Genomic DNA, 25,309 nt, shown 5'->3' with positions numbered 1-25,309 from the left:
ATTATATATATATCTATGTATAAATCGTGCATGGACCGTCAAAATTTTTCCAAAATTTTGCCGTCTCCCGTTCCGGGGAGAGACCAAATCGCCCATCATGGATTCAACAATTTAGCTCGTTTCACACGTTCAGCCTGTTTCAAACAGCCCGCGATTCTTCAGACGGATATGTTCAGTAAGTAATGTACAATGTTTGCGATCATTTCGATTGCAAGAACGTTGTCGATTATTTCGACGTTAAAGTCATTGGACTTTTAGGAAACAACGATCGCTGCGAACGCGATTGTAAGGAACGGAACAAGATCGACGAATGAACTTCTCCTCGCGCCGGATGGAATCCCGATTTCGCTGCACATAGTCTCATTAACTTCTGGCAGAGCCGTGTAGTTTGGGAACGTCTGGATATCTGCAGGCTATAAATAAAAAATCGAGCAATTAAGAGGCTATTCGATGCGACAGAAGTAGGGACTTAAACCGGTATGATTTTGATACCGGTATTATGCCATCAAAGCTATACCGAAACCGATATATTACCGAAAACAGAAATAAATACCGGTATTTTGTCGGTTTCTATAAGGGTAGGACTTATATAGGGCGAATGTACAACCGCAAATACCGGTATAATACCGGTATTTACGTTTCGGTAGAAGTCCCTGGACAGAAGTCGATAAAGGTCGAATTGGACGTCAATTTACCAGGGCTAATTTGTCGTCCCTTTTCCTGCAGAAGGTCATGTGCCTGCCATGATATAGACTCTTCTCGATGGACCTCGAAAGTAGCTCTTCGGTCCAGGGCAGCGCTAAAATGTGTTCCGCCAGCGTTCGACCTGTCCAAAGAAGCATTCCTGTTAAGATTCGTGCTTACAATTAGCATCCTGATAACCAGTTGTGTACAAGTTTTGAGCAAATTGCCACTAAATAATGACAAAAGTTGTATAAAAAAACCATAGTCATCTGTTTTCGCATTTGACTTGGGATTTGCAAGCAGCGCCAGCTGACAAAATGGTAAATCAAATTGGCAGCAGGTCTTGTAACATACCTGTGTCAAATTAGGGGCAAAAACGGAACAAAGTCTGAGCGAGCCAATTTTTTGTTATATCAGGTTAGACGTCCTATTTATGTACCTCTAAATTCTTCAGGTTCCTCGATGATAAGACGCGTGAACACATTATCATTCTCGTGCTCCACCGTGTAATCCCTCATAGCTCTCAAGGCAGACTTTGCCTCCTTGATAAGGTCCTCATCGATATCATCGCCAGGCCTGGTCGCAGGATATATAGGTAACTGACCCGTGGAAGGAATCGTCACAGTATCGGTCCTGAATGAACCACAACCATTAAAACCACAAATCCTTTCTACCGTCTTCTTTGTATATATATACATAAAATGTAATATACACAAAAATACAACAAAATATTTCTTTGGTAATATTCAGATAATTTGCTAATGAAAGGATTTATCTGAAAAAGAAATTGCAAGTCACCCACCTGGTGGTTAAGAAAAGCTTCTCCAGGTGATCCATGGTGACGCCCTTGAAACTGTACACACCAAGGGTCTTGAACAAATCCTTGACAGGCGTCATACTGTAACAGGCCGCGAGTGGTGTCCTGGGATAGTGCACTACGAAAGCCAAACACATCTCCTGGGACGCAGCATAGCCTCCCAGAGTCGGTTTTGTTCTGTCCAGAGTGCCGTAAACGCATTCAGCGACCAGTTCATCGCCTGGTAGTACTTTGACCTCTTTCTCCAGGGTGTGAGACTGCTGGTACTCGAAGTCGAAATGATTATCTTGGACGATTCTGGGCAATTCCTTGCCCTGACGGATGTGCTTCAGGCTCAAACGTCGACCAGCCAGATGAGAGTGTAGAGCAACCGAGACGATGTTCACTCCAGTCTCAGGGAACATCTGGAAGAGTAGATAATATTCTTGTAACTCTGGAGAACAACGAAGATCGATTCTTCAAGAATGTTCTCCAAGGGTAGAATTATTTTTTACCGTATTGGTGCAATGAGGAGTGCAATATCCAGCTGTGGCGTACTCCCTCTGTTGCGGGGGAATCAAATGAAGAGGACTGACGGCCACCCCAGCGACCAAAATCCCAGCCTCTTCGGGACGAAGCTTTGGGGTCAAGTGAAGCCTGACCCCGCTGCTGTCCACCACTTTCTTCATGCCAGGGTTGTTGTAGTGCACCTCCAGCATATAATAGGAGCCCTCTCTGTGCTCTGCGATAGGTATACCGACGTGTTCCGGAAGCCATTCCCCTGAAAGACGAAGATATGTTAGTCAACAACTACATCCAAATGTCAGTTCTTAGAGTGTCACTCTAACAAGGGAACATCAGGAATTGACAATCGTCGATTTTGTTGTAATTCTGTGAGATTGTAGTTCTCATCAAAATATTTGACACGTATTTTTTCTTTAGCTACTCTTATCCACTTTAGAGGGGTGAGAACAGCCCTAAAGTTAGGGGTGTGAACTGTATTCGGTTGAATATCTCGGAAACTGTTAGGGATATAAAAATACTATAAATTCAAATATTATGTGGTTTTTGATAAGAAATCTAGCTATATGATTGGATTTAAAAATAATCCATTTGTTCTAATTCAAGCTTGAAGGCTCGAACGTTAAAGCTTTCACGGCTCAAGCTTCGAACCTTGAGGGTTCGAGCCTTAGAGTTTGAATCGCGACTCGAACTGTTAAAGCTCAAGACTCGAGGCTCATTTTAACACTACTTCAATCTATACCTGAGCTACCACGGGCCCAAGCTAGCACCGGCTGCAAACAGGACTCCCATTCTCGAGGCATCGTTGGGCTATAACACGGCGCTCCGACGATCCTGGCGTGTTGTCCCAGTATCGGTAACGTCGAGGCGCATTCGTACAGTATTATATGGTGCACCAAGTTCTCGTTTGCCTTCTCTATCAGGGGTGTGTACTGAAAAAGAAGAAAAAGAAAATATAATTAACGCGTTAACTTCTCACGATTCCAAATCTCGTTTAACATCGTGGTCCCGCAAATTCGACGAAGAAACATGACGCCTGGCACACAAATGGAATACAGGATCGGGATTTTACTCCTCTCGTCGGGGTGGAGGATGAGGATACCTTTCAGAAGGATTCCATTGACAATCGGTGAACGTTTCGGGCACAAGAATGACATCATTCTACCGAGGCCCTTTCTTTATTCTAATGACGTCCGTCTCTACATGGTGCCACGTCCGGCATGGATGACCGTGATTCGTGAAGCACATACGAATCAGCTGGGCCCAACCTTATGGAATTCCCGGCAGTACCTTCTGCCGCGTTGGACACGCGAAACGTACACTAGGGAATACCAATCCATCTGCGGATTCGCCGAAATGAGACTTCGAGGTATCACCCCGGATGGTGCACGATCGGAGGGTTCTTTTTTCTTGTCTTACGATTTACCTTGACGTCTACAATATTATTGTCACGTGCAGCATTATTGTCGGTAGTTTCCCACAGAGTTGGGCAGAATGTACTCTAATTGCTAATTCCAAATCACGATTGCAATGTAATTGCAGGTTTATAATTGCATTGTAATTAACAAAACCGGGACGCTAAGGATATAATCCGATAACTTGTACGTGGTGACGATATCAAAATGTTTTCTTTGAGTTAAAGGGAAATACTAGTTTGCTGATATTAATATTTAACTTTTAGAGTAAATATACAATTGCGATAAGTACACGAATTCCTTTGTTTCTGGGGAATTGTTGATGATAAAATAATTCTGGAGACTGCAAACATCAAGGAAATCATAGAGCAAGGGGTTAAAATTGGTCGAAAAATTTCGTTCACTTACCCCGATCATGTGGTGTTTCTCCTTATGAGGAGCCCTGAAGATTTTGCACCAGTAGGTCGTGTCAGCGTTCTCCGAGACCGGTGGCTAAGCATCGAAAAATACATAATTAATCCAATTCATCGAAACCAGTCGATTAAAGGCACAGTTTAAACAGTCCGTTAAATCTACCTGATGTAATTTCACGTCCCAATATGTCACGTCTTGCGTGTGCTGCGGGGGTGAATGAGGCGCAGGAGTTTTCAGCCTGAGCGCTCTGCCACCCCTCTTATCTCCGGGCCAGATCGCGGTATTTAGTTCGGGATCGGTTTGGTGCAGCGCCCAGAGGACTCGTACAGTGTCTCCCTGGAATAAACCAAGGAATTGAAAAAGAATCGATTTTTAAACATTTGCTTATAAATATACATATATTTGTAGCGGACAAGTCATGTATTATACAAAATTTTATAAGCCGAATTTTTGAAGCTCCACATGCTAATACCAAAAAAATCTAAGCGAGTACAATAAGAAATCGCTATATAAATTAGTTAATATTGTTTTAGATATCGCTTATTAAAAATAATTCGAAGGATCTATATCTGCACGGAAACTTTTGCAGACCACTGTACGCTCGTTAAGGAATACTTTAATAGGTTCGACAGATCGGGTCGGGAATCCCAGTGGGTAACGCAGGAGGACGGCATGCTAAACGCCTGAATATCGCCGCGGGAATTCGACGCAGGGGTGGGGAGGCGTGAGGGCCTTAGGGGTCCGCTTAAACTCGCGGGGTCCCTCCGTGCGCCGAGCATAAATCGAACGTGGCCCCCTCTCTCGGCGAATTCTACTGGGCCTTCCGAAGCTACGCTGTAAATCTTCTCCCCCGACCATCCCTCTATTCCCAGGGTTCGTTCGGTGAATTCGATATTGGACAATTCACGTTTTTACGACTTCTAATTACCAACGGGCCCGGAACTATGGCGGGACCGTGTCGCCCACTGTGCAAATATTCTCTTCTTTATTGTCCTCGGAGAGTGTCTGACGTGCCTTGAGTCTTTTTAACCCGTTCAGTCCCAAATTATTAAAAAATTACCAAAGAGATAATTTGTTATCTTGATGCACGTAAATATTTTGACCTTGAGAGAGTTTTGCAAAGGTCACATTAAAATTTTTAAATGAAATTAAATATTTTTGCATATTCTTTTATCCTACTGCGTTAATAAAAAAAAAATCGGTATATGTATAATCGTGTATTCGCTCACCGTGAGTCGATGATCCTGGGGATCGCAGGTTTGCCAGTTTCGCGAGAAGATCACGCTTGTGTGCGTCTCGTTCTGCGATCCACCGAGCACCTTGACATCTTGGGACGCATCTGTGACCAGGGCGGCGTCTGGATCCTCGATCCCGTGCGAGTCCTGAAGAAAAAAAAATGAAGAACAAGGTTAGAATCGCGAACAGGGTCAACGGACGCCGAAAAGAGTCGTCCCCGGAGGGCCACAAAACCACTCGCTGCTGACTGGATGGGGATCGACATCGTTTATCGGGTCAGGTGAGCCGCGCCAGGTGTTTACGTTCGACGATGCAACGAAACTTTCGGACCGGGGGCCAGTTTCCGAGATCCTTTCCTTCGCCTTTACTTTCTCCTGTATTTTCGTCAACGATGTGACAGGGCTAGGGGTGTTCGGGTACTAATTACTATTTAGTACTGCGATATTAAAAAAAGGAAACATATTAATCTATTTAAAAAAATTTATCTATAAGTGTAATAGTTTCGGAAATAAAAATTCGTTTATAGAGTCACGTGTGGCTAAAACATGTTTTTCGCAGTTTCTTAATATGTTATAATTCGTTACTAGCTTTGAGGCCAGCGAAATGATGACATAAACTAATCATTATTTCAGATAGACTACAATATATTACAGTTTCATTAACATCGGAAGACATGCTGCCAGGAAGTTACTGAATTGGCGTGGAATGGCTCGTATGTAAACGTTCGTCTAGTCAGGAATTACTGGGGCACTTTAAGAATCACGAATGTCTATTTGAGTGGTTATTACGTTGCTGATGTTTATGCATTTATGGCATCCTTTAACTTCGTTATACGAAGAAATTAGGAAATAATCCCCTTCGAATAATTTACATGCATAACGTATCGGAACAGTCTGTATTCGATCGGAAATGGAACACCGTCGAGTGTGCCGACACGCAGAAGGGAGGCTCCGCGGGCGTTTGGGTCCGTTGGATTCCGATTATGGTCGGGCGCTTAAGAGTTCGTAAGACCCCGAGGGGAAGTCCCCTTCCTGTTCATAATGAATCGAAATAATTGGCCCAGAGCGGCGTCATGCTCGCCGCTCGTGTGTACGTATTTTGTAATGAGTACACGCGCAAAGAGGAAACAGCGATAAAGTGCCGCGGTGCGCATCGTGAAAAACACGAGGGAAGGGGTTGTATTCGTAACGGATCGACGCTGTCGACTGACAATTAGACAGTTGTTCGAACCGTACGAGGTGTTCTAACCTGATATTTATCACTCGGCCATGACGAAAGATAAACTGGCCGTTCGCAAAACAAAGTGGTTAATTTCAGTTTTCGAAATTTTTCAAATCTTAGCGTCACAGAACAAGCTAAAGTGACTAACTCTAGTTTTTGAATACTTTTGAATTTTAGCGCCAAAGAACAAGCCAAATACTCATCGGGTATTTACTGTAATATTACGTAAATAGCCAAGCAAATTTTCGATTTAACCTCGAACCAACCAGATACAAAAAGAAAAGAACGTATTTTAACGTTCTCCTTTCAATTACCGTCCAGTGGATCAGGGTTAAGCTGAACATTTTTCGACTTTATACTTTCGTTTAATTATACATTCCCTCCCTCATTGTACACCTTCTTGCGCCCTCGTTTCGCGAAAAAATTCCTTTTAACCGTGATCGCTCGCGGCTCATTATTCGGGCGGGGTCTGCGAAGCCGGTTTCTCACGAAGTTCGCGGGGGTTTTCTCATGGTACCCGGATATTCTCATCGTCGCCCGACTAATTAGCACGACCGTGGCATTGCTGGATGGTGATTAAAAAAAAAAAAGAAGAAAGGAAAAAAAAATGAAGCGGATGAAAAGGTCGGAGATTCCGCGGCGATTTCTCTCGAATCCGACGAATCGGTCGTTCAAGGGTACGTTTTAATTACCACCTGTTGATTTACACGGTCGTCGATAGAGGAGTGTGAACGTAGTGAAAACCAATTTTTTGTTCTCTTCTTCTTCTGCAGAACGGATTACACGTTTAGGAGCGGGAACGCCTTAATTGCCGCGTCGCAAGAGATTATGCAAATGGGGGGTGGAGGGGGGGTGGTGGGACTGCAGAAGGACGCGTAGACACCTGGTTTCTATAATTGTGAGTCACGAAACTCGACAACGGGGAAGCTCTCCACATGCTTCTCTCTTCTGGCGTCCTCCTTTCAGGAACAGGTTCCGCGACTTTTGCGAGTAACAAATGCGTCAACCGGCTTCTGTGCCCTCCGCGGTTCTAACGATACTCGTTAAAACAGAGAAGAGTATAAAGGAAAAGTTCGGTCACACGGAAAGTTCAAGCACGGACATTCCCGGAGGATATTTAGAAAATGGAAGAAGAACAAGCGTGACGAAGACTTGTACAAGTATTCTCTGTCTGACACGGTGTTTCCATCACAAGATTTCGATCAGATACGGTTGGAGAATCGTGTGGAGTACAGTAAATCATCGATGAGTGTTCGACGGCTCCTCGGCACCGAGTGTTCAGACTAGGGCTGTTATGAATATTCGAATAATTCGAACACTCCGTACTATTCGAATTGTTCAAAGTATTTGAAATCAGTGGTGGGGATGACGTCTGAACACTCAACATACAGGGCACTGTTTGTCACAAGATATGGACCTAATATAATTTCTATACTATTATATTAAAAACTGAACGACCTTAGAACGAAATAATTTTTTCCACCAGAAAGAGTGAAAACTTTGATATGAGAAACATGTGTAATATGTCATTATTTTTAGGGTCCAGGTATTATTCCTGGATGGTTCAGGTTCAAGTGGGAAATCTCAAGCGGGAAGAATATGACTGATTAAAGCATAATTGTATAATACAATCGGCCGACAGTTCGATATCCTTGGATAAAACGAGCGCGCTCCAGGCTGCATGGGAAAGGAGGCACACGTGCGTGGATGCGGAAAATTAATTCGACGGATGTGACGTCATGGATCGGTACCCTTCGTGTTTCCTGTGGGAGTCTCCTGAGAAACCTGTACGTATCAGTAGACCTATGCTTTATCCTTTCCGATGAGCATTCATTAGCCACGAATACGAGGGTAGGACCGAAAACGGAAATCGAGGAAACGAACGTTCTTGGTACACCGGAATTACACCAATCGCTATTAAACGTTATACAGCGTGGTTTTCAACGATGAAGAGAAGACCCTCGACAAATCGATGTTTGAGTTTCATTACACCAATGTTGGACTTCGTCTATTGAAGTAATAGTATTTTCACTAACCTAATGTTTACTACTATTAATTCGAAAATAATTTTTACAAATACACGAAGAACGTTTATGTACTGTTAATTTTATGTTAAAAGAACAGGACTTTTCTTTTCAAAGTGATCCATCTTCCATACTAACGCTCGTGTATACTATTCAATAAATCGTACATTACCGTTCCTGGAATTAATTAAACAAAAAAATGTCATCTTTTCATGACGAGTATACTCGACATAAACATCGAAGTTAAACAGAAGCGATGAATCTTGTTGCACCATCCCAATAAAGCGACACCCAGAATCAAAACACCGATTTATAAAACTTTCCCTTCCCCCATAATTCTGTATCCTTCGCATCAATAAAAAAAATGAAGAAGAAACATGAGAGAACGAAGTGAAACGTTCATACGGTCTATCGGCGTGATCTATCATGAGAAATAGTTTCCGATCTATATAAACCGCGGCAAAAAAGAAACGGTTCCCCCTTTGTGGCCGTGGAGGATCGGTCCCGCGGTTCCCATGGGCCCCCGGGAGTTCCGAAGAAAAAGAGGAGAAATTCTCTCATGAGGCGCCACTAGGAGCAACGATGCTTGCCAGGTGTTTTGGAGGTAGCCCTCCTCTTTCTCTCTCTTTCGTTCCCCATCTTTCTCCTCCACAAGAAAAACAGAGAGAGAGAAAGCATTTGGCCCCGTCTTCCTTTCCCCTTTTTGTTCTCTGTCCTCGTTCCGTCCGTCGTTTCTTCGTCCACAGAATCTTTTCACCATCTCTTTCGCGACGACGAGATGAACCCAGACGAGAAACCTGACCACCACTTCTCTCGGTCCCACCATTTTTCTTCCCTCTTCGTTCTTCCCTTTCTCTCCGTCCTCTTCGGCCGTTGGTCCTCGGGGCCTGGGCTACCTCTCCCTTCTTTTTTTCTAGCGGCTCTCCTTTTTACCACCTGGCAGAAACAGCAGCTGGTAGCGCAAAGAGGATCCCTCCGCCGCCCCGATCGAGGAGGATAAAGGGCATTCTCCACTATCGTCCTCAGGGAACTACGGGGACCTATATATACTATGCCTACCGGTCACTGAAAGGGAATCGGGCCCCGGGATACCAGCGTCCGTCGGTTCACCCTAATCGCTGAGAAAAATGTTTGTACGTCACACACTACACATCGAAAACGCGCGCGTGCGTCGTTAGAACGTCCGACAAACAACTTCACGGGAGTTGCGTTGAAAGGACGATCTAATCGTCTGTGCCTTAGCTAGTAACGATTACCGTTTGGTCATCCTGTGAATTCTAACTCTAGTTTTGATGAAATACTTGATGACAATATTTAAGGTGGCTTCCGTAGATTTTTAATAATTATAAATTTAGGCGAAAATTCAATGGAACGTTCTTAACCACAATAGTTAAAAATCCATAAATTGTATTGACATCCTTTTCGAAAAATTTCTTCGAGATTTACTAATGTCTAGTTTCCATTTAAATAAAAATTACTATTTTTCCAAAAAATATTTAAAATACCTGTCATTATTGGTCCCTGCTAAAAGCATAGTAAGATTTCGAAGTGTTTCGAGACATGAAGGAATCTTGTATGAATAATATATCTCCCTTCAGAATCATTCACCTCGCGTTCCCATAAAGCTGCGTAGATATCCTTCAGCGTGTCAAGGTACAAGTCGATCCGGTTCTCACGTGTGTAACATCGGAGCTGGAAAGGGTGCTCACGGTTACGCGCAATTACGCTCGCCGTCTCGTTACCGGTTTTACGAGCGTATACGGAATAATAATCGAATTAAAATGTGGAATCGCCGGTGTCAAGGTCTACGCTTTGCTCGCTCTCTGCCCCTCCCTTCTTTCCCCTCTTTTCCATGCGCAATTTATATTTCAAGTCTTAACGATCCTCGATTCGAATGCTCGAATCGTAACCTCTAGGTGTACCGGCCCTCGTACTCAAATCGATGAGAAATTCACGTTCCTTCCGCTCATTCAAATGGCTCTGCAGGAATTTCAACATTTTCCTCGGAATTCTCCGTTCCTTAATACCGATTTCTAGATGTTAAGAACCTTTCTGGCTGTTGTTGGTCTTTTATACTTTCGATACTCGGATGTTGAAGGCTGTAAAGAAAATCCCAATCTACTTAGAACTTATATATGGTGTCCTATTTAAACATAGGTACTCACTGTATCGCGAAGTAAATTATTAATTAGCCTTTATGAACGAAAAGTCAGTACAACCACCCCCGAACGATCGTTTTGACTTCAATACTCTACATAGCCTTAAATTATTTATGTATAAAGACAAATATTGTTTCAATAGGTCGTCCAATGTACAAACTTTAAAATATTCTTTTAACATTTATTCTACCACAATTATATAGTTCGTGAAAACATATAATCGTTAAGTAAAAATATTTACTCATCTACTGAATTTTTTGACAAACGCTGGTACCTCTCAAACAACGTGAAAATGAATGTCATAGTGGAAGTGATTTGTTTCTACAGTAAATCTTACCACGGTACAGCACACATCTGTGCAAATTTATTAACAATTAGTCAACTTACCCCTATAGGCAATCAGCCCCTATACTTCGTGTCCTCTTTTCGAAGCAACAAGAAAATTCAGCAAGACAACACCACGAATCTGATCTTTCTTTAGAAGTATCGTTGTCCTTGTAGCGTTAAATAATCGCACCGGTTAAATTCTCTATCTCTGGAACGATCTTAGGAGGTCCCGCGCGAATTTATTGCCGTCGCAGAAGCCGCGTGCGCAAAGTTATTGGAATCAGCTTCCGCGAACCAGTTTGGCGCCGGTTGAACCACCGGCTGGTGCTAATTCACGTCTGTTTTCTGGGCCTTAGCCTCGAGGCGAGCCGAGGGATACCCACGGTAGGGCAGGGAACGACTTTCGACCTTTCTTTGGCCTCGGTCTGGATGCTACCGATTGCTTGAAAACGAAACAGGAAGATTTCACGTATCGACGTCTAGACTCCCTGATAATTATCGACCACGGGGATCATCATTCTTCAGGGATCAACTATAATCACACGTCTATTTCAACTCTTCGTCCATTTCCAAAGCTACCAGGTACAATCGTGTTTTGTCTACGAGAAAAAATAAATTTTAACCCCTTTTCTATCGACGACTTGTTTTAGGGAAGATTTTTGTTATTCTTCTATACCGTCAAATTATATCTTGTTATTAAATAACAATAAATTGTACGTCAACAGAAAGGACCACATACTAGAAGTAAACATCCATTGATCTTTTGGTCTCTGTTTTTGTTATTTTTGTGACTTAATCAAATCGTTTTTGTAGGTTAGGTAGTTTAAATTTGTCGAGTCTTCTAGTGATTAAAATCTTGTTTAATAAGTTCGACGTTAATTTGTTAGGCTGTGTCCTGATTCTTTTTTCATAATGCTGTATCGCTGGATTTCCATTTAAATCGCTGGTATTTTTAGTCTTCATGAATGGCCACATTTGTGATGTACCAGGGAGCGTCAAGCATTAATCTGAGTGCTTTGGACTGAAATCTTTGTATAATTTCCCGATTGGAATTACCGGCAGTTCCACATAACTGAATTCCATAGGTCCACCCAGGCTTTAAGATTGTTTTGTAGATATTTAATTTGTTACGCAGTGATAGTTGAGATTTTCACAGAAGAGTTTTGAATTTTTATTTCAGTGCCACCACCTAGTGGAGAATCTTAAAAGCACCAACGTTCACAATGAATGTTCTGTTTTCACAAATGTGACGAAAAATAACGTTCAGTTGGTTATTAAAAGTATTAATTTCTAGTTACCAATTGTTTTGCAACGCTATTATTGAGTAAACCAGGTTTTTCCTTAAGTTGTTTATTATGTTCTGTTTTCACAAATGTGACGAAAAATAACGTTCAGTTGGTTATTAAAAGTATTAATTTCCAGTTACCAATTGTTTTGCAACGCTATTATTGAGTAAACCAGGTTTTTCCTTCAGTTGTTACTAAAAGTGTTGCAGGGAATTAGTTGTCGGATTATTCATATCTGAGACGAGTCATTTTTGCTTAAAGGTTAATTGCATTTGGACTAGAACCTGAGGATTTAGTAAGTGTCAATTAATTTAGCGTCTACCAAATCCATGACATCGAATTCTACTTTTAACTATTCCACGATAGAAACTAACAATGATTCCTGAGAGAAAGATTCTTCCAAAACAAGCTTTATCTGGGACGGCAGTACAGTTTATGGGGTCAGCAAAACGTGGACAGTCGCTACACACTTCCCAATCATCGTCACTGTTTCACCTTACCACGAGGGCCAATCATACGTCTCAATACCTTGGTAATCGTATTCCGACAAAAACTGTCCCGTGAGAATTCAATTCCAATCCGGAGAAACTCGCGACCACGCGGCCGAGAAACCCTAAACAGGGTTGGTTCATCAATAATGCATCTGGAAATTTGTCGACGGCGGGAATACACAGCAGGTTGTCGTAAAATAGCCGGGGGTTTCGTGCCACGGAGTCGGATTACAAGAAGGAGAGAACGCGGTGTCGCGCGACGAGGAACGACGCCAGGTATAACCACTCGTTATGAGCTCGCGCGAGCTTCCATTGGGCGAATACCTGTACCGGTTGTCCAATAAAGTATACCGTGGATTTTGTATGAGAAAATGTTTTCGAAATATTAATGCACAAAATTATTCGAGTCAACTTTCTATATTCGATTTCAACGAAATTCTTGATTTTCTTTTCTTTTCAGTGAAACGGAAACTTAGAAGACAAACTTTTTGTGATCTCCGTGAATCCCTTTAGCTGAATTTTTCATTGGATGGAAAATGTAAACTATTGTGTCAATGAACCTTCTTCGGTAATGGAGAAGCATTTTTTCGCCGATAATAGTCTATTAATTGAAAGTTTAAAAATTTCGATTAACTCTTCGATGCATGGTGGTAAGTAAAACATACCACATTTTGTTTTTATGCTACCAGGCGTTTGAAATGTTCAACTGGTTTTTCTGTATGCACACAGAAGAGTCGTGTACATTACTTCTTTGCATTACATTTTTAGACACAAGATAAAGTTTAAAAAATTCGAAATCATGTCTTCGGATTATTTTATGGTGAAGTGACTACAATATACTAACGGGTTGAAACTAGGGCTGTTACGAGTATTCGAAGTATTTGGATTATTCGGGGTACTGATTGGACTGAATAGGATTCTGAACATAATATATTTTTTCAAATTCCTATTCGATACAATTCAAAATTCGATCGCTTCTGTTACTCGAACATTCAAATAGTAAGAATACTTCATACTAGTCGAATATTCAAATAATACGGATACTTCATAGTATTTGAATATTCACATACATCTTCGAATACCCCGTACTATTCATTGGACCAAACATTTTTTTTGGATCAGAGAATCTTTTCGCCTGTAATAGTTTATCAACCGACGATTTTCTTCGATTCCTCGCAAGAGAGAAGGAGCCACGTATATGTATACGTCGAGGTCGGTGCAAGTAGTCAGTTTCTGAGGACCGTGAATACGCTTATTAACCGTGAAAGAGGCTTAGAAAACGCTTGTAAAAAGAGAATGACCTACGAACCCTGGGGTCCGCGGTTGCACAATGGGGATATGCGTCGCCGACCACGGGGATAATCTTAATCCGTGAAATATTCTCCTTGCTCGGCTGAAATCGAGCCTTCCTTCACCTCTCTCTACCTATCCGATCCGACAGGAGAGAGAGAAAGAAGGAAGATCGGTTCCTTCTTGGATCGAGATAAAGTGGTGAGGCCAGTTTGAACGAGCCAGAGGAACGAGGAAAAGCTTTACATATATGGAATATGATTTACGCGCGAAAGCTGCAACATTGGACAATTTTTGACGTCGTAAAGACATCGACAACTTTCGCAGGGACCTTGTAGGAATTCAGGTGCTCGACGTTGCTGCTGCTTCCGCGGGTTTAATGCATTCGCGATAAGGTGTCGATAAGGGACCTTGTTTCCTTTCGATCATATTAATTGCAGGTGACTACATTGATCAATGATTATTTAGCTTCTTAAAGTACAAACCCGTGTCTCGCCAGGATCTCCGATCGGTAAAGAACGATGACAAATCTCATCGAGTGATTTAAAACTGGGAACATGTTTCATTCCGACAGGTGGATAGAAAGCTGTTGCCATGAAAAATGGAATACAGTATCAATTTCAAGTGCAGGGAATCCTCGTTTAGCGTTTGGAGGCTCGTCGACACTGAATATTAAATATTTCATAAACTAATTGCCATATACGACTGAAACTAGTATCATTGGCGATTTTCGAACACTCATGGAGGATATACTGTAGATACAATTAGATCGACTAAATCGATTGGGATTAATATTGCAGATTGATTCGAGGTTCTGTACCTGTTGAAAACACGTAAGTTAATTTCACCTTAAGATTAATTTTGACCCTCGACTGATAACTTTGCTACGTCCATGATCTTGTCAGCGATTTTGTATCCAATGTCGACAGGGTAGAATAATGTGCAAAAATTACACAAAAATTGTACCGTTCCCGGTTATTCGAGGGAAACCAACGGTTACAATCTCGAAAAGCTTGTCAAACAGCGTTGGAACCAGGGACTTGTACCGAAACGTAAACTATAGCTATTATACCGGTATTTTCGGTTGTACCTTTGCCCTATATAACCCTATATAATCCCTACTTACTTATAGGAACCGAAAAAATAAACGGTATTTATTTCGGTGTTCGGTAATATATCGGTATCGGTGTAGCTTCGATGGCGTAATACCGGTATCAAAATCATACCGGTTTAAGTCCCTGGTTGGAACACGGCAAATTCCGTCTAGACGCGCAGGCAAGAAAGAACCGTAGGGGTGAGAAAGTCGGATCGAAAACGAACGCGAAACTGGTTGCGCTTGGTAAAAAAGGACGCGCAGGATATGTCGAAGATAATGAGAAAAAAATCACGGCGAAATGAACGACGCCGAGGCCCTGGGCCATTTCCCTCTTGAACCAGAGGAGATGGACGGATCGCAGATTACCTGCATTTCAGATTCACTTTGCGAAACGCGCTCCCCCGTGCACTGTAATAAATTACGATCGTAATCGTCGTACGTGCATCGGCGTCCACGTCGTCGCGACGTGAATATCTTACCCGCGTTCCAGAATTTTTCTGTGATTTTGGTGAACTCGTGGGAGCCAAAAAATTTCATCTTTAGATGGTTAAATACCATGCGACGATTTCTTAAAGGAGACTGAGATCGTTTAGGTTACTTTCCAGATCGCACATGACGCCTTAAAGACGGTTTAAAGGAAATTCGTGATCGAAATTGAAAATTCGATGTTAATAAACAATTATTTGAATATGAAACAAGGAGTTGGGAAAAAACAATAATTTAATTATTTGCTTATTTTAATAACTTAATTTATTCGTTTTTATATATACAATTAGAACCATTAGAACCTCACTGCACTATTGGTTCACATTCATCGATACGAAATGATTCAACATTACGAGATCCATCTTTAATTTTCAATTTAAATAACGTTCCAGCACGATTATGTACCATGAAACCGTAAAAGGGCTGTTGCAGGAGTTTCCAAAAATCACCTCAGGGCGTCAGAGAAAGCATTTCTTACAGTCTCGGGGGTCCCAGAAGCAAAAGGTATCACGTGTCGGTCGGTCGATCCGATCCAGGACCACTTTTCGCCTTTCTTTGCAACGATGCTCAAAGATTCGCACAGCCTCCCCCTTCCCCCAATGTCTGGAGGCCTTGACTGGGCCCCTTTGGAACAAACTCTGGGCACACAGCATACCCATGCCGACGGGCCCCTCTAACACAGTCTCGAGATACCTGTGTGCTCGTCACACGTTCGATCACGCAACGTCTCGCACACAATCGTCGCAACGATACCCATCTGTGTATTCCATAAAACTCATCTGTGTGCACCAACGTGTTCCTATATCGAGACTACAGACACATATATACACGACTTCGAATGCCTTTGGCATTATTTCCCCGCAGGCAGCTCGCGTATATTCGAAATTTACATGCAGCTTAGTTTGCACGAGTCTCCCTCGCGCGATATCCGTTCACCAGAGACACCTAATTGAATGTGTAACACACTGATTACTAGACTGCGTACCACCCCTGTCCATATAAGCATAAGTGATGCAGCCCATTGGGAAGTTCACCTGTCACCTAAATTCGTTTGAAATGGAAGTCAGGGTGTTAACCCTCCGATTGTCTGTTGCTAAGTACGACTTACCGTTTCTCTTCCCTTTTTACTTTTCTTTTAAATGTCAAGTTTGAAAGTACCAAACTGCAACGATTAAATTCTCAAAACGTGCACAACCACGATCCCAGAGAATTACATTTCGATTTCAGTCCTCGGAGCACGCGTTCGGAAGCGAAAGTTGAACCAATTTCGTGTTTCTCGCCGCGATTGCAACGGTTCACAAGGCCCGAATTTCGACGAGTCACGTTACGGATTCGATGGTCACGGGGTGTCCGTTTGCGGATCTCAACGTCGTGGAGGCAAGAAAGTAGGGTGGGGGGAGGGCAGATAGGGTGGCTGCGAAGAAAGCCCCGGACACAGAAAGGCCCCGGCCTGCCCTCGGCCCGGACGTAAATTTATCACGACTTTATCTCGACCGCTGGAACGCTGGACGTTCGTTAATTTTCTACCAGCCGTTCCAAACCGCCTCCTCCACCTCCACCTGCGTTCACCATTCGGTTACGTTCCCTGCACGTTTTTTTTTTCTTCATCGTCGCCGTGGACATAAGGGGAGGTGGTGCGGGGGGGAGCGCAGGTAAATCGAGCCGAAGAGGCCCCGGCGCGTCGGTGGTGTTCCCCTCGCGCCATCCGACGGTTTAGATTTCAAATAATTGCCAATTTGACTTTACGACGTCGTACCGCCATTTTTCAAGGCCCGCGACTGATTTACTGGGAATTCTGTCCGTCTGTCCGTTTGTCTGCGCGATCGCGAGCTTTGTGGACGATGAAACGTAGCTCGCGAATTCTTGACCCTTAATATTTGGTCCTTTTTTTGGGGAGGAGTGGGGGGGGGGGAGCTTTAGATATATTATGATTGTTACACGTTATTTTGTGACATTTGTTTTTGACTGTTTCGATATGAGCAATACAGAAGTTAGTTCTGTATTGTTAGATATACAGGGTGTAAGAAAAATGTTGGAAATGGCAGACTCGTCAGGTGATTTGAAAAAAGTTTTTCCTTAGTAAAAATGTTATCAGAGGCTTCATTATCGAGATATTAATGAAAAATTCTGGAAATCAACCTACGCGCCGTGATTGGTGGCCAACGTTACCGCGGGAACTCGTATGGCAGACTCGCGCTCTGATTGGTCGAGGTTTTTCGTTAATATCTCGTTAATAAAGCCTCGAATTATATTTTCGCTAAGGAAAAACTTGTTTCAAATCACCCCACGAATCTCTCGGTGAAAAAGCAAAGTACACGGAACAATTGACTGACGTCTCTGCTGGTGCTGCGACTGGTATATAAATTTAATTAAGATTAGGAATTCGGAGAAGCCGAACGACGACGACGAAGACGGGGGCAGGTTCCCGATATAATATAACCAGTTCCTTTTTAATCCTCCCGTTGCATCTCCACCGGAACGGAAACCCCCGACGGTTTCAGCTGACTCTTAAATACACTCCTCGAGCGTTTTTTTTTTCTCTTATTTTCGTTCTCATGGCACAAAGTTATCTCGTTTGTAATTTATGCGATAGTTCAAGCAGACGAGGCGTGGAATAAGAAAGATTAAGACGGTGTGTATTCATGGATAGAGGAACGATCGGAACGGGACTGAAAATCGACGAAGAGGCATTCCATGCGAAATCGGACCCTTTTTCTTAGAATTATTTAGGAAAATGTATTTATTTTGAGTGCTTTCAGTGACACTAAAATGCAAAATTGGCCCAAAAGTGGAGTTACTTTTAATTAAATTTGTTTTAATTATTAAGGACACGAAATGTTACTCCAAAAAGTGTTCGATTTCGCGTAGAATACCCCGAGACAGACGAGAAAAGGATCTGTCTTTTCAGTCGTTATTATGCATCGTGACGAGAGGGAAAATCGACCACACGTGACCTCCCATGACGCGTTAATTAAACGAACCTCATTAATACGGATCGTGGAACGAAGACGCGCGATCCCATTCGAGAAGGATTTCGTAGTTTGCCCAGCGAGAGGAGAGAACCCCCTCCCCCTCTTCGATACCTTAACCCGCGATCTTGGCCCTTTTTTGTTTTTCTTTTCTACGCGTCGTTTCTTCAGTCGTTCGCGCAGGTCCTTCAGACTGCTGTTTCGACCTCCCTTTCTTCCACGGCCGCCTTCTTAATCTTCCTTTAATTCCCCTGGCTTTTCGTTTCTTTAGCTCCTTTTTCATTTCGGTTTCTTTCGTCTCTCCTTTTCGCCTTCTTCTTCTTCTTCTTCTTTGTTGCCTCCTCCATCCTTTTTGTACTCTTTTCGATTCTCTTCTCCACCGTCGTCCACGGTTCCCTTCTTTCCGTTCGCCAAGCCTCGATTCACGGCAACGAAGGATCCACCGTCGATAGATCTCCGGCTGTCTCGGTAGGCTCGGTGGACGAAGAAGAAGAAGAATCGCGAAAAACTTGCCAGTCCATTAAACATCCCCCCACTCTTTCTCTCTTTCGTGTTCTCTTGGTCACCGACGATCAGTCGCGTCGCGAGAAGATGTCCTCGGGGCCTTTTATCGTTCCGAGGGCAACGTCGCGAAAAATACTGTTCTTCAAATATCCTAACTTCAATGTTTATTACAACTATAATATTTATTAAATTGTACTAATTTCGTCATTTCCGAGGTCCATGGGCATTTAATAAACAAAGTTCATTGATTAGATATCGATACGAGATTAGAAAATCTCGATAACGATCTCTTCAAACACGAAAAAGAACCAGTTACATGATTCACCGTAGATAAACTAAAAAGGTAATAAACTCGACGAAGACAAATTTTAATTTATCTGTCCTAAGGACGAATAAATTAAAAAAAAAAATGGTAAACGGAAGGATATTTACGACTCAACGTGAACATTTCTTTTAATTACACCCACGTCACCCGGACAATGAGTCACAAATTTAATAGAGGACGCAAGAGATCTTTTTGTCCGAGCCGAGTACGGTCCCGAGCCTATCGATCCCCCCCCCCCCCCCCCCCGATGATCGAGATCGAAATGAGAAGAAGAAGAAGGACTCACCAATAGATTGACGGTGCCCGTGTGATCGTCCACCCAGGCGAGAAGAATATCGGCTCCCTTCATGTGATTCTTCTCGTTGAAGCCGATCCCAACGTAGCCCAAGGTCTTCGCGGTGACCTTGAACGTGACCATCTCTTCGTCCGAAGGATCCCATTCAAGGATCACCTCGCCATCGTCGTCGAGGGTTTCGTGTCTGGTGAACCTCGGCTCCTTGACGCTTCTTCTGGGCCTGTTATCATACATCTGTTCCGTATCAAAATGTTTGGTCCCGCGAAAAAGCTTGGCCAGCTTGTCCATCGGTGGTAAATACTTTTTGGGCACTCTGTCCCTCGATTTCGGAGTTCTTTTCAGTATAGGATCATCGAACAGCCTCGTGGTACCGGACTCACTGATCACCTCGAACTGATCGTTCCCCTCGACTTCGTCGTCCGTCTGAAGATCCTCTATCTGAGTGGTCTCCTCTCTGGACTCTGGTAGCGCTTCGATGCTCTGTTTATCGGAGAATGTTACTGTTTCATTGTACTTGGACGATTCTTCGTTCGATAGCTCGATATCGAACGTGTCCACCATCGTTTCATTCATCCTGTATGTCACTATCGTTGTCTCTTCAGGATCGGTGCTGGCTACCCGTGTTCTGTTGTTCAGAAGTTCGTGCTGATTCGGGTCCAGGTTCTCCTCCTTCGAATTGGGGAAGTCCAAACCGTCATCTCCGTACGAGACCTTCCTTCTGGCCTTCCATTGCGTGTACCAATCCTCGTCGACGTCCAGACGTTGCTTCTTGAACGTGCCCACACGTAGCACCGGCTCCACCAGACTCCTCTTTATCCTGGACGATATGTCCTTCGGATGATGCCGGCTCCTGTACGCTAATGTTCTCATTGTCTCGTCCATGTGCTGGACGTACAGGTCCAGTAGATCGCACCTGGCCATCCAGCAGACGGTCAACGTCACCAACAGCCTGAGTATCAGCATCTTCTACGTCTTTTTCTACTGTTCGCTCCTTGAACCTTCATACGATCGTTGGTTTCACGGTTCTCTTTTGATCTCGCAGTATCCTCAAAGCCATCCAAGGTTATGTGGTACTTTTGTTACCGATCAAATCTTCGTGGAAGTCATCGTGATCGCGGGCTTATCATTCGGTATCGACTTTGAAACAAACTGACTTGGATTTGGTAGTTTTAGCTGACTTGGAACTGGTAGCTCTAACTAGCTTGGAATTGGTAGTGTTAACTGACTCTAAAATGGTACTTTACTCATGATTTTCATGCTCCTATCGATGATGTGCACTATACCGTTTATATAAATAATAACTGGTAAAAAGTGTCTGTTTCCGTTAGGTAGAATTAGTCACTGGACGCGCACAAGACTCGTGAACGATTCCCTTCGATGTTACGCGAACGACAGTTGTGCCGGGACTAATTTAAGCACGCGGCTGCTGCTGTTGCCCCTGCGGATGCTTGCAGCTGCTTACCTGCGCCGGTCCCCTTCCTCGGGGCCTTTATTCAGGCCCGTGCCTGCTGCCCTCAGCGCCCCCTTCCGCCGTGCATTTCAGTTTTCCCTGACGTGACCTTACTAAGAAGCCATTTTTTTTTCTGAAAATTCACGAAACAACAATGGGATTGGCTGATCCACTATACAGTTTTTGTATTTTATAAAATACTTTTGACATTTGTATTCTACGAGAATTAAGAATGAAGTTCTAACTATTAGTATATTCGAATGATGGAAAATAGACTGTCTTTGTTAGGAATAGTTGACTGTCCAAACAGATCTATGGAGACTCGAATGTTTGAAATAATCAAAGCATTCGAAGTACTCGGAATATGTATTCGGATTATGTGGAGTATTCGCATACTCGAAATGATCGAATTTTGGATTGTTCCGAATAGGAATCTGAACATAATATATTTTGTCACAGATTATCGTCAAAATTCTTTTCACATTGGCCTTTATAGTTATCTATTTTTCAAATTCCTATTCGAACAGTTCGAATATCCGAATACTTACGGTTGTACTTGCCACCAGATGTAGGAAATTTCACAACTGTGAGAGACCCTTTTAATGATATTGGTAAACTGGAGCGGAAATCGGTGCCTGAACGTGCAATTTGCAGGTTCGTCCTATCGTTATACAGTTCAAGAAGCACCGAAGAAGCCGACAAATAACAGGCTCTTTTGTACGGAACAAGCCGAGGAAAGGAAGAGGAAATCGTCACACCGTCTGAACGTTTCTCCTCTTATTATTTCTGCTCCAAGAGCTATTCTCTCCGTCTAGACAATTTGTAAAGAAAACACACCGTACACTGGCGGGACAATGGGTGATCATCGTTTGGTGTTTCAACGGCTCGAATAATACATACACATTGGAATCGATGAAATTAAAAACGATGGTCCAACTGTCACGTTCATTGTAACCGTTCACACTAGGGGGTTGGTTGACTTGAAAGTTCCTAGAAAGTCTCTCGAGATTGTACAATAATTTTCAGTTACCTGTGTCGTGTACGCAGTGGACGGACAATTGATTCCTCGAGACAATTCTTCGAGGGCTTGGCTTCCTTCCGCAGAAGTTGAATTCCTTGCGATTTAAGGGAGGAAACGGAAAGATCCCGAAGGAAAGGCCCCGGTTTACTGCTTCCTGCGGAAGCCTTTTTTTTCTGAAACCGGAGACGCATTTATCAGTTGTGCCGGCGGTGGTGGTGGTGTTCCAGAAAGAAACGGGGGGCTGCGAAAACAACTGCGGCAGATGTGAGCTCCGTGGCACGCGCCCTTCTGTTCCGCAGTGGTTCTCATCGAACCTTCCCTTCGGAACGGAAATATTTCGAAAATGTTTCTTCTGCTCGCTTTAAATAATAGCATTTTGCACTTTACCGTGAGAATTAAATTGCAAATATTGTCGCAATAATTGTATAGAGTGTTCCACGTAAGTGTTGACACGAATTTTCAGAATTTTTTGTGTTAGACGAAGTATTATTATATTATTTAACTACATTTAATCAATGATCCTTGGCGAAGTACTATTTTTTATCTTTTATTCGTTATTCGAAACTCTTTTTCCTAGATAATGAATTTGCTCATTTCTGATTAAGAGCATCAGCTGTTGGTTGTTCGATCTTTCTCGATCCCAACCAACGTCGTTCCCCATTTAAACACCGTCGAATCTCACCCCATGCCCGCGTTAAACGCATTATTATTCCTAAGCGTCCGCACGCGCTTCGGAAGCCAACTGTATCGAGTTACTTCCTGTGACTGGCATCGAAACACTATACCACACCGAGGAAGGCCTAGCGATCCTTGCGCTGTTCCTTCCTGAACGGATTCGACGGGGTGTAGATCGATACAAAATCAGCAAAAACTGTTGCAGCTGCCTCTTATACTTACGCAAAATGGTGTCACGCGAAGACGAAACGAACCGAAGCGTCCCAATATCGATCGTAGATAGGTAACAGCCAGATGGGTTTAGGTTTAGAGATGGTGTGGAAAATCAGCAACAGTGATTTATCACAGTCATCGCCGAATCACGGTTATGATTTAAGAGAGCTAATAATTTGGTTGATAATTATAAATTTAGTTGAAAATTTAACAAAACATTCATAAAAGCTTCAACTTTTGATTGCTACCAAAAGTGGTCAACGATAAAATTATTGAAAAAGAAACGTTATGAACATTTCTTTTTAACACGAGCTTTATGGAACTGAAAAATGTGAAATCAAAAATCACCGGGATTCGGAACGAACATGATCGAATCACTCGTGTTTGACCAGTAGCAGCCATCTCCAGTTGGGTTTTATAGACATCGAAGCGAGGAATATTTAAAAATTAGGCTTAATAAGCCATAAATCGGATTATCGATCGACCACGCGATGCCCTTTCCCCTCTGATCGAATTAATTAGCTGCTCCGAAACCAGTTTCGCCGGATGGATCGTTCGTGGATAGATTTCGTGTTCTCCGCGTTGTTTCTCCGCCCTATATCCGATACGGGAGTGCATTAAGCAGGAAATCGTACCGAGGAGCACGGTTTTCTCGGAAGTTCGTGTCTGTCAGGTATCACGGTATTGTCAGCTAGAGGAGGATTCCTTTATGCGAAAAGATACGCAGCGCGTACACACGCAACCGTCGCCTTTGGTCAGACCCAGTCGGGGCCCGATGCATTTATTTCTTTGTTCCCGAGGAATCCGAGGATCGATCGGGATCCGTGCCAAAAAGGAAGAGAGCTTTCCGTTCTCTACGGGGATAAATCGTGAATTCTTTGGAGACATATAGAGTATAGTGGGAGTGGGACCAGGAACATTTTCTAGGTGTTCGAGGCTGAGGTTTAGCAAAACCTGAGCCGGACACCCGTGGTTCGGCGGCTTCGGACCGTCACTTCTGAGGATCCTTTCGAGTAGTGCTGGAAAACGGCAAGAGATATATTATTGAAATATAAATAATAAACTGTACAGGAAATTCTCGATAAATGCTCGGAAAGATCTCTGCTTCGTCTCCACTATATGTAATGTATGTATATGTATATGTAACTCGAAGACAGTCAAACTGGTCATAAGTTTATATGAACTTTTTTTTATTGTTTTAATGTACTGAGGCCACCTCTAAAATATTTATTTGTACTAGGTACTTCGTATTTGATGGGGAGGTGATGACCTTAGCTTTTATCCCGTATACACTGAGTGCAGTAGTAGCTTGATCGCGTTTATCAGTTGGGCCTTAGGTGAGTCAGTAGGTTGATCATCGAACAGCGCGTCTGAATTTTTGTAACATTTGGTTGTTTGGATCGTATTGTAATTTGAATGATCGAAACACCTTGGGTACGACTATTCCTTATTCACCATGGAATTCCCAGGTAGATTCCACGGAATTCGCATGGCAGCGCATCTCACGCACGTATCATAAAATATAGCTTCGCGTGCAAGACCAGAATAATACACTGGAATCATTGTTCGGCCAGGCTCGACGACGCACAGTGGTGCAAAATCCCCAAAACGTGGCAAAAATTCCAAAAATGTTTTTGTAGTAGAAATTGTGATGTTCTGTGATTTTTTGTATAAAATAAAGTGTATACACAGAAAAAAGTAAATAATGGGGAAAGGATAAACAATTTTAAAGAATTATTTTTTATGTCTAGGAAGATCGCAAAAGTTACAAACTTTTTTTAAGTTATAATGTTTATATTTACGTCTAGTTTTAACAGAAAAAAATTCGGTGGGGCTCAAAGGACCGTAATTATAAACAAAAAAAATTCAGATAAAACTTAAAAATTTCAAGGATTAAACACAAAAATAACAAAAAATGGAAAAAGTTTTTGTCTCAAATTTAAATAGTCAATACCGTAGTTGTGTTTGATGTCAGCTTTTTTAAATAGTAATAGTATAATCTACGATCGATGTATTTCAATATTACCGCATTATTTTGTTCAAAATTACGTTTCTATAGTAACCGAATTTTTGCACACGTTTTTAGAATGTCGCATCACTGTACGACGGTTGGCCCGTTCAAGTTTCGACCCTCAAACGAACCCAAATGTTCATCTGCCCCGTTTTTGGAGCATACGCGGGAACGCGACTAGGCGGGTTAAACGAACATTCTCGAACGGTTAACTTGTTGCATCTGCCAATCGTACCGGGCGAAACTCGAAGCGGACAGATGTTGTGGACGCAAAGGAAAGTTACTTTTGAGCAGGTGTAGCCGAGCACGCGACAGGTGAACGCCGTGACCGTGTCCTACACGCCCTGAACACATTTTCGAATCGAGAGAGAGAGAGACTAAACTGGACTGATAAGCAAG

At 42.8% G+C, this 25,309-nt stretch overlaps 1 protein-coding gene across 1 annotated transcript; it reads right to left on the bottom strand.

Moving 5' to 3' along the window:
• Positions 1–254: 254 nt before the first annotated feature.
• LOC107194140 (MOXD1 homolog 1) lies at positions 255–20,503 on the bottom strand. The gene is made up of 10 exons (XM_015583705.1): positions 19,532–20,503; positions 5,061–5,213; positions 3,994–4,167; positions 3,826–3,909; positions 2,745–2,934; positions 1,996–2,261; positions 1,487–1,905; positions 1,124–1,317; positions 696–826; positions 255–413 (listed from the first exon to the last, which is right to left on the bottom strand). Exons 1-10 carry the CDS (start codon positions 20,501–20,503, stop codon positions 255–257), a joined length of 2,742 nt encoding a protein of 913 aa, XP_015439191.1.
• Positions 20,504–25,309: the final 4,806 nt, after the last annotated feature.

The sequence above is a fragment of the Dufourea novaeangliae genome, unplaced genomic scaffold, assembly GCF_001272555.1.
Source record: "Dufourea novaeangliae isolate 0120121106 unplaced genomic scaffold, ASM127255v1 scaffold21, whole genome shotgun sequence".
In the NCBI taxonomy this organism is placed as follows: domain Eukaryota; kingdom Metazoa; phylum Arthropoda; class Insecta; order Hymenoptera; family Halictidae; genus Dufourea; species Dufourea novaeangliae.
The sequence above is the reverse complement of the archived record's forward strand: the minus strand, read 5'-3'. Positions and strand labels throughout refer to the sequence as shown.